We start from the raw sequence: 15,537 nt of genomic DNA, 5'->3' as shown, positions 1-15,537 counted from the left end.
TAAAGAATGAAGTCTACGTACAGAAGTGACTAAACAAACATACCTCCTATTCACATATTAAAACTTTATAATATACATAATAAATATACAATACAATAACAAAATCCAACCACACTGACAACTACCTTTTATACCTTTACTCTTTATAGATGTGTGCAACTTATTCCATGCTATTGCACTAGTATATAAAAACAAAGCTATTTTTCACCTTCAGGCTTCTGAATTTACAAGGACAAATGTTAAAATCCCTACTCCTAGTGTCATAAAAAATGTTGATTTCTCACCAAATGAAAGTTATTCACTAAATAGCTTGGAACAACATTGTTAAGAATTTTACAAGTCATACACAACTTCAATAAAAGCACTCTTATTCCTACAGGCAACCAACCCAGCTCCTAAAACATCCACTTTGCAAATGCATACGTGGATGCAGTTTTAAAATTATTCTAGTTTCACCGTTTTGTGCTCTAAATTTCCCTCAGCTGGACATAAGAAGGCTGTATAGATCCAGAACATGTCATCAGCACTACAGCTATTTGCTGGTTTTAATATTCCCAGACAAATAATTCAGTCTTTAAATGTATAATGATACTCTGACTCCCCCTGGTGGTGAAAGTGGATCCATCTCTGAAATCAGGATGATTTGATTTGTTTGAAAAGATACATAAATGTGAAATGTTTGTTGTGTGTCAGTGACTCTGTTCCTGGAGTTCTGGAAGCGGCGTCAGGCACGGTTGGAGTACGAGTGGGATCTGGTGGACATGGAGGAAGAACAGCAGCAGATGCAGCTCAGACCGGAGTACGAGATCAAATGCACAGACCGCAGGCTCAACCGCGTCACCCAGGTAAACCTGAAACAGTGAAATTGTCCAACACTCTTTCACTTCATGTATTTTTACCAAAAATAAACATCAATTGAATATCAGGAAATCCTTTCTTTTATTTTATTGATGTATGTATTGCTATTGACATTTTCGTTTCATTCTACACAGAATCATCAAAGAACCGTTTTCTCATAAATATTCTTGCCACCAGAGTTTTTCTTTCAAGGCTAAAGGCTACTCTGAATTTATTTGTTTGTCAAACTTTTATTGCAGCTGTTTTTTGTATTTGAACTGTTCTAGAGATTCTGTACTAGTGTCAGAAACAACTTTTTAGATTCTTGTTTTACTTTAAATGTACAAGATTATAAGGCTAGTTAAAACATTATATCAAGATCCAGTGAGGTGGCTATAGTGGTTAGGTAACCAGAATGTAGACCTCATTTAGAGTAGTAGGAAGGATGGTTTTAAAGGGGTCATATGGCGCGTTTTACTGTGTCTTTGGTGTGTTGCCCATGCATGTATGAGACACTTAAAATTGCAAAAAATCAAGTGTCGGAAACAAAAGATGCATTCTATCTAATGATGCGAATGATCACCCAGACCTGCCTGAAACACCTCGAATAATCGTCAGTTGGTGGTGTGATTTAACTTAAACCGCAAAATTTTACATAAGGTGGGCGTACCGATCTGTACAATTGAAGAGGAACCTGATGTTCCAATTATGGTAAGTGGCGTTACATTTCCGTCACACGCTTGCAGAATTCGACCAATCACTACACACTGTTTAACTGGCCAATCATAGCACACCTTGCTTTTCAAAACGATCAGAGCCGTTGAGATAGAGAGTTCTGCCAACAGAAGTCCAAGCGTCACGTGATTCATCGAGCCTTCAGATAGTTCTAGGAAGTTATGTTTTCTCTTTAAATGCTTTATTTCCTTAATTTTTTGTATACATTAAATGGCTTTCGTCTTTAAATGGGTTAGAGGCTTACCTCAGTTGGTCTGTTTGGTCGCAGCTCCATGCGTAACTTGTAACTTCCGGTAAATATTTAGAACCTCCGTGAACCGCCATTGCTGTAAAAAACTGTTCCGGAGTCAACGAAGTTTACGCGACTCTCTCTCTCAAAATGGCTCTGAGAACTCTGAGCTTTGTAAAAATTCTGCGTGTTTCAGAGAGGCGGGGCAAAGAGGAGATACAAACATGCACAGTATGTGGAAAATACAGCGTTTTTGAAGCTTAAATCGTGTGTATACATTGCATTACATCTAAAACAAACGTCATATGACCCCTTTAACATAAAATAAAAGCAGAAAGACAGAAGTGCACTCATTTTGATTGAGAGAAGCAGCTTGAATTCTTAAAACGATAGTTCTTTCAAAAAAGAAAACAGACCTTTCTTGAGCGTTTCTAACGAAACAACTTGAAACCCGATATGTATGTTCACACCTAATTCAAATTTGAATCCGATTTCATAGCAGTTATGAATGTGATCTGGATGAGGTTGGAAAAATCAGCTTTTATACAGAAAACTATGAACAAAGTTTAAGATCTACAAGTGAAAGAAAGGATAAAATACAGTTGTCGCCTTACTGTCCTTTGTGACTGCTGTTCACATGTGTAGCATAGTGAACAGATTTATGAAGGTGAGTTATGTGGTCATGTTAGCTGAGTTGAGACACTAGATCCATATCTTGTTTGTTTGGCTCTGCTCATGTTCTGTAGGAACAGGAGTTGGTTCTAGACCAGACATCACCTGATAAAGTAGGCAGGTTCATCCTGTGCTGGACCACTGTTGGCTTGTGGGTAAGGCTGGCGTAGGAGGACGAGAGTTTGGTTTGCTGTGTTCGTGTGGCATTAGTGACCTGCCTGCAGTGTGATCGCAGCTTTAAAAGACGGCAGACGTAGAGCGATGTAGAATTTTGACAAAAGTGTGGATACTAGTCCGATTCTAGACTAGGACTGCTGTCCCAGGTGTGTGGTGGTGGTTGCTCATGTTTCCTGCTTTGCTTGCTTGCTGTGTAGGAGATGGAACCTTATTTACCCGCATCAACCCAGTGTGCACGCTCAGTAATGTCTGGGGTCACCGTCCTGTTCTGGGTGAGCATCAAAACTGTTTTATATTTCCTTTTAGATTATAATTCTCATCCTAGGTATAAACACTCAATTTGGTTATATATGATGTTTATTGGTTTATATTTTCTTGATTGATTTGCTAAACATAATACAGGGTACCAATTAGCTCTGTCCAAACATGGTGAGCTGCCCAACTACAGATTTAAAAGCATAATAGGCAGTGTGGGAAGCTATCACAGAGAGTGTAATTCCAATATAAAATTGCGACAAGCACAGTAAAAAAAAAAAGATGAAATGGTGAAGAGTTGAAGAAAATACAAATTTTAAATATAATAACTTCTATATACATATTATGTTCATATTGTAAATAGAAATTATATCTGAGGCCCACCAGTGGTGGACTGTACTCAAGCCTTTTTACTTAAATACATAAAAAAAAAAATTATTTGCTACAGTATAAATTATTTAATATAATAGTTTATACGCCATTATATTATAAAAATATATATATATATTAAAAGGAATATTTCATGCAAAAATCAACAATTATTTAATTTATTACTCACCCACAAATATTTTACGACCTCCTGCTGTCTTCGGAACACACAAAAAAAGTTATTTTTGATGACATCCGAGAGCTCTGGCCTCCTCATGGACATCATGGTAATTATCTCTGTCAAGGTCCAGAGAAGTACTAGAGATATCGTTAAAATGGTCCATCTGACCATAGTGGTTCAATTGAATATTTAGGATATCAATTTAATTGATATCAATTTTTTTAGTACTAGATGTTTGATATACTTACATTTACATTTTTATGAAGTAAAATACTTAAGAACAGTAAACCAATAAATTATAAATAAAATGTTGTTTGTGATTCTCATGAGACACATTATTCCACATTCATATTCTCTTGCGCTAACTAAACATTTTAAAGCTCAACACTCTTAAAATTGTTCAAAGGGGTTTTGTTAACTTTCATTATTTTGTGCTGATGGCTATGAACAGTGTTGTCGATACGATAGTTGATGAAGGCGATTCGCTTCATTTTGGAATAAAGATATGATACTGTATACAGATATTAATAGATAAACAGTAGTGTTGTAAAATATCTCTGTTAAACTTGAGGTTGAAGTATAAATAAGTCACTGGACTGTATGGAAACAGCGCTGCACATCCTGAATCAGTAAGTCGGTGATGCATGTGTTTAGCTGCATGTAGTCTTTTATTGTTTTGGCCTAGAGAGCTTGTTCGTAGTTTTCGTAGTAGTTAACAGTATTTTATGACAAATTATATTTTAAATATAAGCACGTTCAGTGTTTTTGTGAGTGACATACTTCTTTTCCCAAACACAGATCTGTCTTATCATCGCTAGTATAATCGGGGTGATCGCGTACCGTCTGGCCGTGTTTGCTGCCTTCGCCAGCGTTATGAAGGACAGCCCCACCAATAAGCTGGAAGTGGTTGGGTCATTAATCACACCTCAGCTTGCTACATCTGTAACCGCTTCCTGCATCAACTTCGTCATCATCATGATTCTGAACTACCTGTATGAACGGGTGGCCATTTGGATCACTGATATGGGTGAGAAACCTCTGCTTTTCCCCTCTTACACTGTGTCTACACCGGACGCGACAGGCGTGATACGCCACATCCAGGGGGGACAATATTGGAAATGATAATAAATTGTAATGCGTTTCTAATGTCTTTTGTTGTGCCGTGTAGACACGGTGTTACTCTTTATACATTTGCTTTGCAGTCATTGCAAATCGGAAATTTGGCCATGGAAACGCGTACATATCGTAAAAACTACCACTTATGTAATGTAAAATGTAAATGTGAATTTATTGCAAAAATGTTTACGCCGATTATGCGTAATAAGCTGATATATGTAAGGTCATGTAAAGGCGTAAAACAGTTTTCTTTTATCGGGGAAAGGTTATAGACTGGCACAGACTTTCTGCAACAAGTCCAGAGCAAAGATCTGTGCAAAATCTGAGAAAAAGTCTTGTAGTGTGTTGTAGCCTTAAGCGGTAGACCAATCTCAAAAGACAAATCCCCAGCTTGACCAATCAGACTTCATAGAACCAGGAACTCAGGAGCCTGTTTCCTGAGAATCGAGATGAGGATGTAAAACACGGGTGAAATATGTAATATATCAAGCATTTATTTAAAATATATACATGAACACCTACTGTTTAGCACATCTTAGAAATATTGAAGACTTAAAAAAATTGGCATGTAGGACATCTCTAAAATGGTATGGTAGAGCTGGATTTCTTATCACACATGTTCTCACAGTAGGTGGCAGTATGCACCTCTAAGGTTGGTTTCCCATCCACCATAAAACCCAAAGAATAAAAGGTTTAGATTTCAGTCACATTATATCCTTTAATAATATATTTTTGTATCCAAATTTAGAAAATATGGCATACGTTTTTCGCGAATCTGTCATGGAAACCCAGCTAGGAAATTTTTCTCCGGATATGTAGTTTTTATGTCCCACCTAAGAAGACCCTTACTCTAGTTAAAAGCCAGCGTGATTTAGTGCTGGGATTTACTATGATTGTTTTAATTATTTTCACAGAGGTTCCCAAAACTCACCTGGAGTACGAGAACAAGCTGACGGTGAAGATGTTTCTCTTCCAGTTTGTCAACTACTATTCATCCTGTTTCTACGTCGCCTTCTTCAAAGGCAAATTTGTGGGTTACCCTGGAGAATATGAGTACATGTTCAGCAAGTTGAGCGGCCTGAGAAATGAAGAGGTCAATCTAACGTCACATCAGCCTCTTTCCAATTGTTTTCATTTTGCAACAGATTGCAACTTTAACTCAAATATATTGAAATATAAATTGAAAATATTGATGAAATATTGATGTTTTTTTTCCAGTGTGAGCCTGGCGGTTGTCTGATTGAGTTAACCACTCAGTTAGTAATAGTCATGACGGGGAAACAGGTGTGGGGGAACATACAGGAAGCTCTCGTACCGTAAGGGCCACCAGATTATTGTACATTCATCATCATCCTATGGTATTGCATGTCTATCTGGATAAAATCTTTATGTGTATGTGTTATAGTTGGCTGCGTAACTGGTGGGTGAGCAGGAATGCCCGAAATCACCCAGAGAGTCTGTACAGCCGCTGGGAACAGGATAATGACCTCCAGTGTATGGGGCAGCTCGGACTCTTCTACGAGTACCTGGAGATGGGTGAGTACTTCCTCATAGGCCCCATCTATAAGATTTTAACTGCACATGGTAAATTCTTTAATAAAACATGCAGAAAGTATGTTGCAGTAACACAGTTTGACAGACAGATGGTGCAATGGTGTAATTTGTACCCGCATTTCAATTCAATAAGGCTTTTATGTCATTTATGTGAACAATAGAGTAATGCCAAAGCTGAGAAGGTAGAAATAGAACAATGATCTGTTTCTCTTTTGCAGTTATCCAGTTTGGCTTCATCACCCTGTTTGTGGCGTCTTTTCCTCTGGCTCCGCTGCTTGCTCTCATTAATAACATGGTGGAGGTGCGAGTGGACGCTTGGAAATTCACCACTCAGTTCCGCAGGCCCGTGGCTGCCAAAGCTCACAGCATCGGTGCATGGGAGGAGATCCTCAACATGATTGCCGTTTTCTCAGTGGTCACCAATGTGAGTCATGTATTGAGACATTATAAGATGTGTTGTATTGAAAATGCTGGATTCTGATTGGTTGGTATATATTTGTATGGGTCATGTAGTTCCAGGGTTGTTGTTCACATTACAGGTATCCTGTAAAGGTCAATAATGTCCATCCTTATTCACAAGACATTCATTACTCTGGTCATGGACAAATCTTGATTTTACTGTAAATGTGAAGTCGGAAATGACAAATGTCCTAGTGTCACAAACAACACTGAAGTAACTTGCGCATCTTACATTTCAGGCCTTCATTGTCTCGTTCACATCTGACATGATCCCACGACTGGTGTATCTGTACACGTATCACCCGGGAACTGAGATCACCATGGAAGGATACATCAACAACAGCCTCTCGGTCTTCAACATCTCAGAGTTCCGACCCGAAAACCGCCCGGAGGACGGAGAGAACCCGAGTGGTTTAACAGCCTTAATGTGACCACATGCAGGTCTGTCTGTCCTCTGCCGCACTTTATGTTTACGTCTCGTTGTAGAACAGATCTTTATAGTCATACAAACTGATATGTAATATACTTTATGTGGATACCGTAGGTACCCTGATTACCGCTACCCACCCGGACATGAGAAACAGTACAAGCACACCATGCAGTTTTGGCATATTCTCGCTGCCAAAATGGCATTTATCATCATCATGGAGGTATGGGATATTCAACTTGTCTCGAAGTATAACTTGAAATATGTTCATTGTAATTTTGTAAGATTAGAGATTGTTTAATAGGTGGCTGTTTGTTAACCCTTGTGCGTAAATTTGAAAAAACTCACACTTAGGCTGAAAGTGGACAAAAATATCCATAAATATCCATATTTTTCACACTTTCATTTACTATTCTGTTCACTAAAATCAGTTCTTATCATAACTACCAAATATTCATTCATTTTAAGAATTTTAACCCTTTGAACACCAGTTTTATTTATATGGTGACCCTGTTGTTATTTGTGAAAAAAATAAATAATTCAAATTATTTTTTATATACTAAATATAAAATATCTTTTATTATTATTATTATTATTATTAATCAACAACAAACAATAATTTTAATGCTTTTTTATTTTTTGAGCAATGTAAGATTTAAACAAAAACTCACAAAATGTCCTTTCAAAAAACGGTCATAAAAATATCTGTCCATATTTTTTCACACTTTCAATGACATTACTTTTTTAAATTTTAAGCCTTTGAATACAAGTGAATGTTTTTTATGAAACAAAGGAATAACTCTAAATATTATCCATACACTAAATGTGAATCCATTTTATTATTATTTCAGTCTCGGATATGTGTTCATAGTTAAAGCCAATATGATATTATTGCATTATTTTTTCTTGAGCATTGTCAGATTTTCTAAAAAAAATCGCACTTAGGTTCAAAATGGATAAAATGTCCATCATGTCAAAAACCATCATCATTTTTTTTTTCAGTTTTTACTAACCTTATTGTTTTAACCAGATCCTTTCCAGATCATAACTACCAAAAATTCATTTATTTATTTCAGAGTTTTAACCTTGTTTGTTTACATAATACCATATCTATTATGCCTTTATGGTTCAAACTGGAATTGGAACTTGAATATAGGGTTTTGGATTTGTGATATCCTTAAAATATATCTTTCTTTTAAACTGTATACATACACACACATACAAAACAACACTCTGACATCTTTACTAACACATAAATACAGTTATAGGTGTATCTTTTGTTCTGTTTGCCCGCCGTGATGTGTAATACAGCAGAAACAGGAAAACCGAAATGCTCCATAGACTAAAATGGAGACAAAAGCATAAGGAGAAAGTTAATAGAACACATTTTAAAATGTTGCATTTTCTTGAAAAGTATTAATTTTTCGTCATTTTGAACCCTTTGCCAACATAATCATAGGATTATTATATGGAATGACTAATGCTTGTATGAGAAAATATTCATAGTTAAATGATATTTTGTCCAAATGGACCGGAGTGTAACAATTTTATGTACCTAGTTTAAAAACATTTATGAATTGCAAAATTGAGCAAAATATTAAAATTCCAATAAAAATTCAAACATTTTGCTAAATGTATGATGTTTGCATTAACACAGCCAAAACGACAAAGAAAACAAAACTGAAATGGACAAAAATGTCCAAAATAGCGCACAAGGTTTAAGGACTCACTTAATGTGAATGGGGGCCGTGTGACACTTGTTTTTTTAAGCATTGTCTTAGTGTCTTGTAAATTCTTGCTTGGGATAATTAGGCTTGTTTATCTTTATTGTCATTACATACATTTAATTTATGTCTAATCAAAAATGATTGTAAATGATTTCATTTTCTTGTAGCATGTGGTGTTTGTGGTGAAGTTCTTTGTGGCCTGGCTGATCCCTGACGTGCCGTCGGATGTGAAAGCTCGTATAAAGCGCGAGCGCTACCTGATTCAGGAGTATCTGCACGACTACGAGCTGGAAAAGCTTAAAGTCCAGCTCAGACAGAACAGGGAGAACATCGAAGAGTGTACATGTCCCACCACAGCCGCCCCACCTGTGAAACTTGAGGTGTTTTCTGACTGTCTGACCTAACACAAACACAACCAGACCTCTCTAAACCACAACACAATACAATCTCAAGGCCAATGAGAGAGAGGCCCGTGTTATAATGCGCTCTGAAATCACCATGCTTGCTTTACCCCACTAGTCCATAATAACGTTTACATTATTCAAACGGATCACAGTAGTTTCACACTGTGTTGACTCATCAGGCTGCTTGATTGATTTCAGTCATGTGACCTCCATAAGTCGACCCTTATGAAAGGGCCCCCTCTTAGAACCAAGTCTTCCCAATAGGGATTGTTAAATCTGAAGTTTTTTAAATAAAATAGTTATGAAGTTAAAGCCAGATTTAAATGCACTATAGACATATCTTAAGCCATATGACTTCTGCTCTCACTTGTTTGCTGAAAACGCGATCTATGCAGTCTCCTCAATCCTTGGTTTTGTTTGATTTCCGTGTCAACGTTCTCTGCTGGTGTGGCCATTTTCTCTTATATGACAAAGATAAAGTGTGAGCTGTTTATATGTTCTGGTAAACACTGTGTCAAGGCCAGAAAGCTAAGGGGTGAATCTCATCAAAGCATTTCTAGTCTCATAGTTTAAATCAAAAGAACTAAAAAGGTAAGACATTTTATTTTGCATAAAGAAAAAGAAGGCTGTTTGGAACTAAATGTTATTTTTGTAATGCATTTTGTTCCCTAAACTCAAATTAAAATATTAGATTCTCATAACCACATTGCAAAAGCAAAAAAATTATCACAAAAAATTGAGTATATTGTCAGTACAATAATTAAAAATGCTATTGATTCTCATTACCGTAACCCCAAAACGGTGAATTCTCATAATCGTATTGCAAAAACTGTATATTCTCAATACCATAATTCAAAAAATAATAGTATTACCAAAATGAATAAGAGAAGATTGAAATTACAGTAATTCAAAATGCTAAAGATTGTCATTACCGTAAGCCTAAAACCGTGAATTTTCATAACTGTAATGCAAAAGTAATATATATTTTCAATACCATAATGCAAAAACAAAAAATAATAGCCTAACCACAATGAAAATGAGTAGATTGTCATTACAGTATTTAAAAAAGCTATAGATTCTCATTACCGTAAACCCGAAACCGTGAATTCTCTGTAACTGTAATGCATAAAAAACAGTAGAACCTCATTACCATAACAGGACAACTTAAGGTTCACTATCATTATTCTCAGCTATCACCACAAACTGAAAGAATATCAATTCACATTAAAAACTAATGTGTCTAATAGTTCGGAGTGAAATATAATTCGGACATGTTCTTACCAGCTTTCGTGAGATTCATCTTTAGAGAATCGAATCAGTTGTGTTTGAACACAGCTTCTGTATGAATATTTAGTTCTTCTGAATGCCTTTAAGCAACCAAAGCTAAAATGCCTTAAAACCTTCTAACATCTGCATGAATGTTCGACATTATGTAAAATAGATTAAGATATTAATATACAACTGAAGTTTAATCTGTTTACTGTTTGAATTCATGTACAAAGAAATGTAAATTATATAGATGAAGTTGTGAGGAGGAAAATATTTTAAGTTATTACTGTATGTACTTTTAGTAAATTCTCTTATTGATTTATATAGACAAACTGCCACGCAAAATTTAACAGTATTATTTCATAGTGCAATGCAGCATTTCTGCTGATTCTGTGACAGACAATTTCCAATGCCATATTTGTTTTCTTGCTGGAAATATAATTCAAAATAATGCTCTAAACCAAATATGAGGATGCATACAGCACATATGCACACTGCATGTTATACTTATTATTTTACAGAGCTGATTGTTACAGGCAATCACCTTATTAAACCTTTATAACAACAAATGAGAAATATATATTTTCAAAGCCAAAGTGCTAATTCATATAATGTGCCTTTGTTTCTCCGAAAATGAAGTCCAGGTGGAGTGTTCAATCATTTTACCTTCCATTTCATTTACTGTATCGTCCTTGTGAGAGAAGGAAAAAGCCACGGTGGCAATTATTTTCTTAGTTTTTTTGCACAAAGCACTTGTTGTCTGATTTACAATGCTCAGTGTTTTGAAGCAGGTTATGTGCAGTTAAGTGAATATGCAGTTGTATACAATAAGAAGTTTAGGCTGACTGTATGTTTCGTGTGTCAGTTGGATCATGCCTTTGTCGTTTAATTTGACATTGGCCTAGAGCGTTAACAAAATTAGCAATGAAAATTCAAATGATGACCATCAAAAGTTAGGATTGGTTTGACGTGTAATGATAGAAGAAAACTGAGCACTTCTATTTTGCTTTAATTTGTGACGTGAATGGTTTAATTGGAATTCATATTTTATCCGTAGCCTAAATGTTATTTCCATCTCTGGTTGTAATATGAAGAATTTAATCGTTGTTTTCTCATTTCAATTCATAAAAAAGTATACTGTCTGAATTGTTCACTATTGACAATCTGGAATCTGTGCCGTAAGGTATAATAATCCATCCTTTAGTTAAGGATGGTCATGACCTTATCATTTCAAATAGATTTTGAACTTCTGAAGATATTCTCAATGATCAAAAGTGTTTCTGCCTTAATTCACTTTCTATCTTTTTAGATTTTTTTTTCATTTTGATTCATTTAACTGCTTCCATGTTTTTCTCTTCTGATTTTGACATGGTTAGCATGGTTATCTAGGATGTGTATTTGAATTTGTGTGTGTGTGTTTTTCTGCATTGCTCTTATGTACTCAGAAATGTACTCAGTTTTTCATACTTTGTCACCCGAATAAACTATTAAATCCAGACAATTGAAATAGTCCGTTTTCCCTTTAATTTGTAACACAGTTTTATTTTATAAGTGGAATACTGCAGGTTAACAGATGGTTAAAACACAAACAGGTGGTTAGCTAAGCTGATATTTGCTCAATTGCTTCCTGTATTTACCTGATACCAAAGAATGTGCATGAGAGAGCTGAACCTCCACATCACAGAGACGAGAGCTTACCAGAGATGGATCCTAACAAGACGATTGTAAGTAACAGAAGAAACCTTACACATCTTAATAAACATTAAATCGTTAAATGTGTATATTAGCAAAGCAATAAGGGGATGCATCAATATTAAAACGTTTCGCTGAACGATCAGTGGTCAACAAAGTTTTCATAGATATATTTCAGTCTTCTGCCATATTGGAATGGTCAAAGTCAGTCCAAGAGGAAACATACACACTAATAATATGCTTTTTTCGAAAATGGACAAACCCAACCGTTGGGTTAAATGAACACAGAAAATGTTCACATTTGAGTGTTTAAACAAGCTTTTTGGCCCAAGGCTGGGTCTAAAATAATTCTGTGGGTTTTTGAACCATTTCGGTATATACTGTACATAAACAAATAAAGAACACAATGCAATTTATTTTTATGTGACAATGACTTCTTAGCTGTAGTCTCTTGATCCAATAATAAAATTAATTCTGTTTCTCTGATTCAATACAGGATGCTCCTTCAATGTTAAATGTTTTCTGCATCATAAATGACAAAGGCGATGAGGTCATGCGGTTTGTCCTGATCTGCCTGATGCCTGGATTCTTCGTGGCGGTCCTCACGGTGGGTCTCCCCCTCAACTGTCTGTCTTGTTGGCTGTATTTCCGCCGGCCGCGTCCCTGGACCCGCAGTACGCTCTTCCTCCATAACCTGGCCCTGGCTGACATTTCCTGGTTATTGGCGTTACCCTTCCTTATCCAATACCACGTGGCGGGTATGCGATGGACTCTCGGCTCCACCTTTTGCCGGGTCGTACGACTTCTCTACCATAACTATTTCTACCTCAGCATATTCTTCGTGACCTGCCTAAGTTTTGATCGTTACCTGGCCATCGTTCACCCGCACCGTTCAGCTGTTCTGTTGAGCCGTCAGCGAGCTCTCGTGGTGAGTTTGGCTGTCTGGGCGATCATAGCTTTGATGAGTTACCCTGTAGCATACATGAGCACCACAGTGCCTTGCCTTCAACACAACTGGACGGTCTGCAACCTTTACGTACTGCTGGCAGACACAAAGATAAGTCTGCCTTACTCGATATGCTGTTCTTGTCTGGGCTTCCTCCTACCTTTCTGTGCCCTCAGCTATTTCTACCTGAAGAGCGTCTACCGCCTGCGCAGACTCAGCAACCCCCGACTGCAGGTGTTTGCCGTTGATCTTGCCGGAGCTATGGTGTTGTTTGGAGTGTTTTACTTACCCTACCACCTAAGCAGGAATGCCGCTGTGGTCATGAGAGCGCTGAAAATCAACAAGCCCTCAGCCTGGTATACCGCAGATCTGTTATTTACAGTAGATATGTGTATTTGTAGTCTGAGTTCATGCATCAATCCTCTCCTTGGCTTTTTATTGGGGGGAACTTTCAGACAGGGGCTCCGGGAGGTTTTTTCAGAGGTCTGGAGACTGAGACCCAGAGTGAGACCTGAGGGGACCGGAGAGAGGAGATTGGGGGATACTACACACTAGAAAACGATCTGATCAAACATTTGGTGGGGTTATTTAAGCGCGTATTAACAATCATTGTAAAAAAACGACCTTTCCTGATTCACTACAGTAAGCTTATAATTTTGTTTAAACAGAGATGGGGATCGAGAGGAAAAAGTTACAGATTGCAGCTTTTGTTTATTCACCAAAATCCTGAGTCTAACGCTTTTTCTAACATTTTTACTAACACTGAAACTTTTTATTTTAAAGCCTCTGAAAAAAGCCTTTGTGTATTATACAAGCTTGAGATTATATAAAGCCAAAAAAAGAGAGTCAACAGTTAATGAAGTTACTGTGATTGTTGAAATGCTTACACTGTTTGCAGTATAAAATGTGACTTTATAAGCATCATTCCAGTACTTAAAGGGACAGTTCACCCAGAAATGCAATTTCATCATTTGCTCGCCCTCAAGTTTTTCCAAACCTGCATAAATGTATTTGTTCTGCTGAACACAAAGGAAGATATTTGAAAGAATGTCAGTAAACAAACAGATCTCATCCACTATTTACTATGGGAGTCAATGGGGATTGTAATCAATCAATCACGTTCACAGATTTGAGGCATAGATATGTCAAGATGAAGCAAAGACTGGGCACTGAAACGATCGCTACTGTTTCAGCTCTGATTCTGAAACTCCAGGACACTGTTCACACATTGAATGAGGCATCTTTGTACTTATAACCAATGGTCCTAGTTCACGCAATTGAATGGAAGCGGAGACTAATTTGCATATCTAAGAATCTGCAAGCTACATTTATGTGGAGGGTGTAGAGCAGTCGTTCTCAACTCTGGCCCGCGAGATGCATTTGCCTGCCGAGTTTAGCCCCAACTATGATATAAAACACCCGACAGGCTAATCATCGTCTTTAGAATAGATGTGTTCAACTGAATGCGGCGCTGCGCAAATTTATCAGCGTATGAGATTTAAGTGCCGCGACAGCGATTCAAGTGCAGATTTCTCGGTACGCATTTGAATCTATCTCGCGGCACTTTCATGCGATATGCCAAACAATCTGCGCAGCCCAACATTAAATCGAACACGTCTTGCGTGAGTTTTAAGTTGGCGTGTAACAATATAATCGATATTTTGTTATTGCAAAAGCAACATTTTCTCAATGTTATTGTGGTTACATGACTGTATGAAGCGATATGTCTTCCGGGCCTAGCATAGAGAATGTTGGAAAAAATTATAGATGTTAGTTTTGTCAAGGTCCATTCTGCAATTATTTTATTTTATAAAAGGGATGTTTAAGTCATTTTAACCATCTCATAATAACTTGTCATGATTCCGCTCTCAAGTCATGTTTATTCCTGTCTTGCAGCGGAGTCATGACATAGCCCTTGGGTTTTATGTGAGAAAGACATGGTTTTGCTTAAATATTGGCTGACATGCGCTTTCTCATGTCTTTTCTGTGTCTCCCGCCATCTTGTTTCCTTGTTACCTTTCCATCAGTGTTTCATTACCCACACCTGTCCTTTGCCAATTATCCTGTGTTTGTTTCCCTTTCAAGCAGTGGTCACCAACCCTGCTCCTTGAGATCGACTGCCCTGAAGATTTCAGCTCTAACCCCAATCAAACACACCTGAACTATCTAATCAAGGTGTTCAGGTTTGCTTGATAATTACAGACAGGTGTGCTGAAGCAGGGTGGGAGCTACAGTCTGCAGGACGGTCGATCTCCAGGAGCTGGGATGGTGACCACTTGCATCCTCTTGTCTATTGTCTTGTGCTCTTGGATTGTTTGATGTTGCTGTATTGTGCACTATTCCTTGTACGCTGTTCACTGTAAGAGTTACCTTGTCTAACAAGTTCCTGTTTCCTCGAGTTTAAGTCTAGTTTTGTGTTTGTACCAGTGTTTATTTTCTAGATTAGTTAGTCTGTGTTCTTGCTTTTGTTAATAGTTTATCCCGTCTT

General features: G+C 37.2%; 2 protein-coding genes across 2 annotated transcripts in view; both read left to right on the top strand.

Moving 5' to 3' along the window:
- ano5a (anoctamin 5a) overlaps nucleotides 1–11,912 on the top strand; it is a 33,682-nt gene extending 21,770 nt beyond the window's left edge. Inside the window, 11 exon segments of the mRNA XM_056739472.1 lie at nucleotides 694–845; nucleotides 2,848–2,922; nucleotides 4,254–4,482; nucleotides 5,486–5,664; nucleotides 5,790–5,887; nucleotides 5,977–6,107; nucleotides 6,344–6,549; nucleotides 6,824–6,988; nucleotides 6,991–7,025; nucleotides 7,129–7,234; nucleotides 8,906–11,912. Of these exon segments, the coding sequence (XP_056595450.1) occupies nucleotides 694–845; nucleotides 2,848–2,922; nucleotides 4,254–4,482; nucleotides 5,486–5,664; nucleotides 5,790–5,887; nucleotides 5,977–6,107; nucleotides 6,344–6,549; nucleotides 6,824–6,988; nucleotides 6,991–7,025; nucleotides 7,129–7,234; nucleotides 8,906–9,142 (1,613 nt within the window). The 3' untranslated portion in view covers nucleotides 9,143–11,912.
- Nucleotides 11,913–12,081: 169 nt separating this feature from the next.
- Nucleotides 12,082–14,961, top strand: LOC130414702 (succinate receptor 1-like). Its single transcript, XM_056740712.1, has 3 exons — nucleotides 12,082–12,135; nucleotides 12,600–13,405; nucleotides 14,946–14,961. The coding sequence occupies exons 1-3, from the start codon at nucleotides 12,115–12,117 to the stop codon at nucleotides 14,959–14,961; spliced, it is 843 nt and encodes a 280-aa protein (XP_056596690.1). The 5' UTR covers nucleotides 12,082–12,114.
- Nucleotides 14,962–15,537: the final 576 nt, after the last annotated feature.

This window comes from Triplophysa dalaica, chromosome 24, assembly GCF_015846415.1.
Source record: "Triplophysa dalaica isolate WHDGS20190420 chromosome 24, ASM1584641v1, whole genome shotgun sequence".
NCBI classification, from domain to species: domain Eukaryota; kingdom Metazoa; phylum Chordata; class Actinopteri; order Cypriniformes; family Nemacheilidae; genus Triplophysa; species Triplophysa dalaica.
The sequence above is the reverse complement of the archived record's forward strand: the minus strand, read 5'-3'. Positions and strand labels throughout refer to the sequence as shown.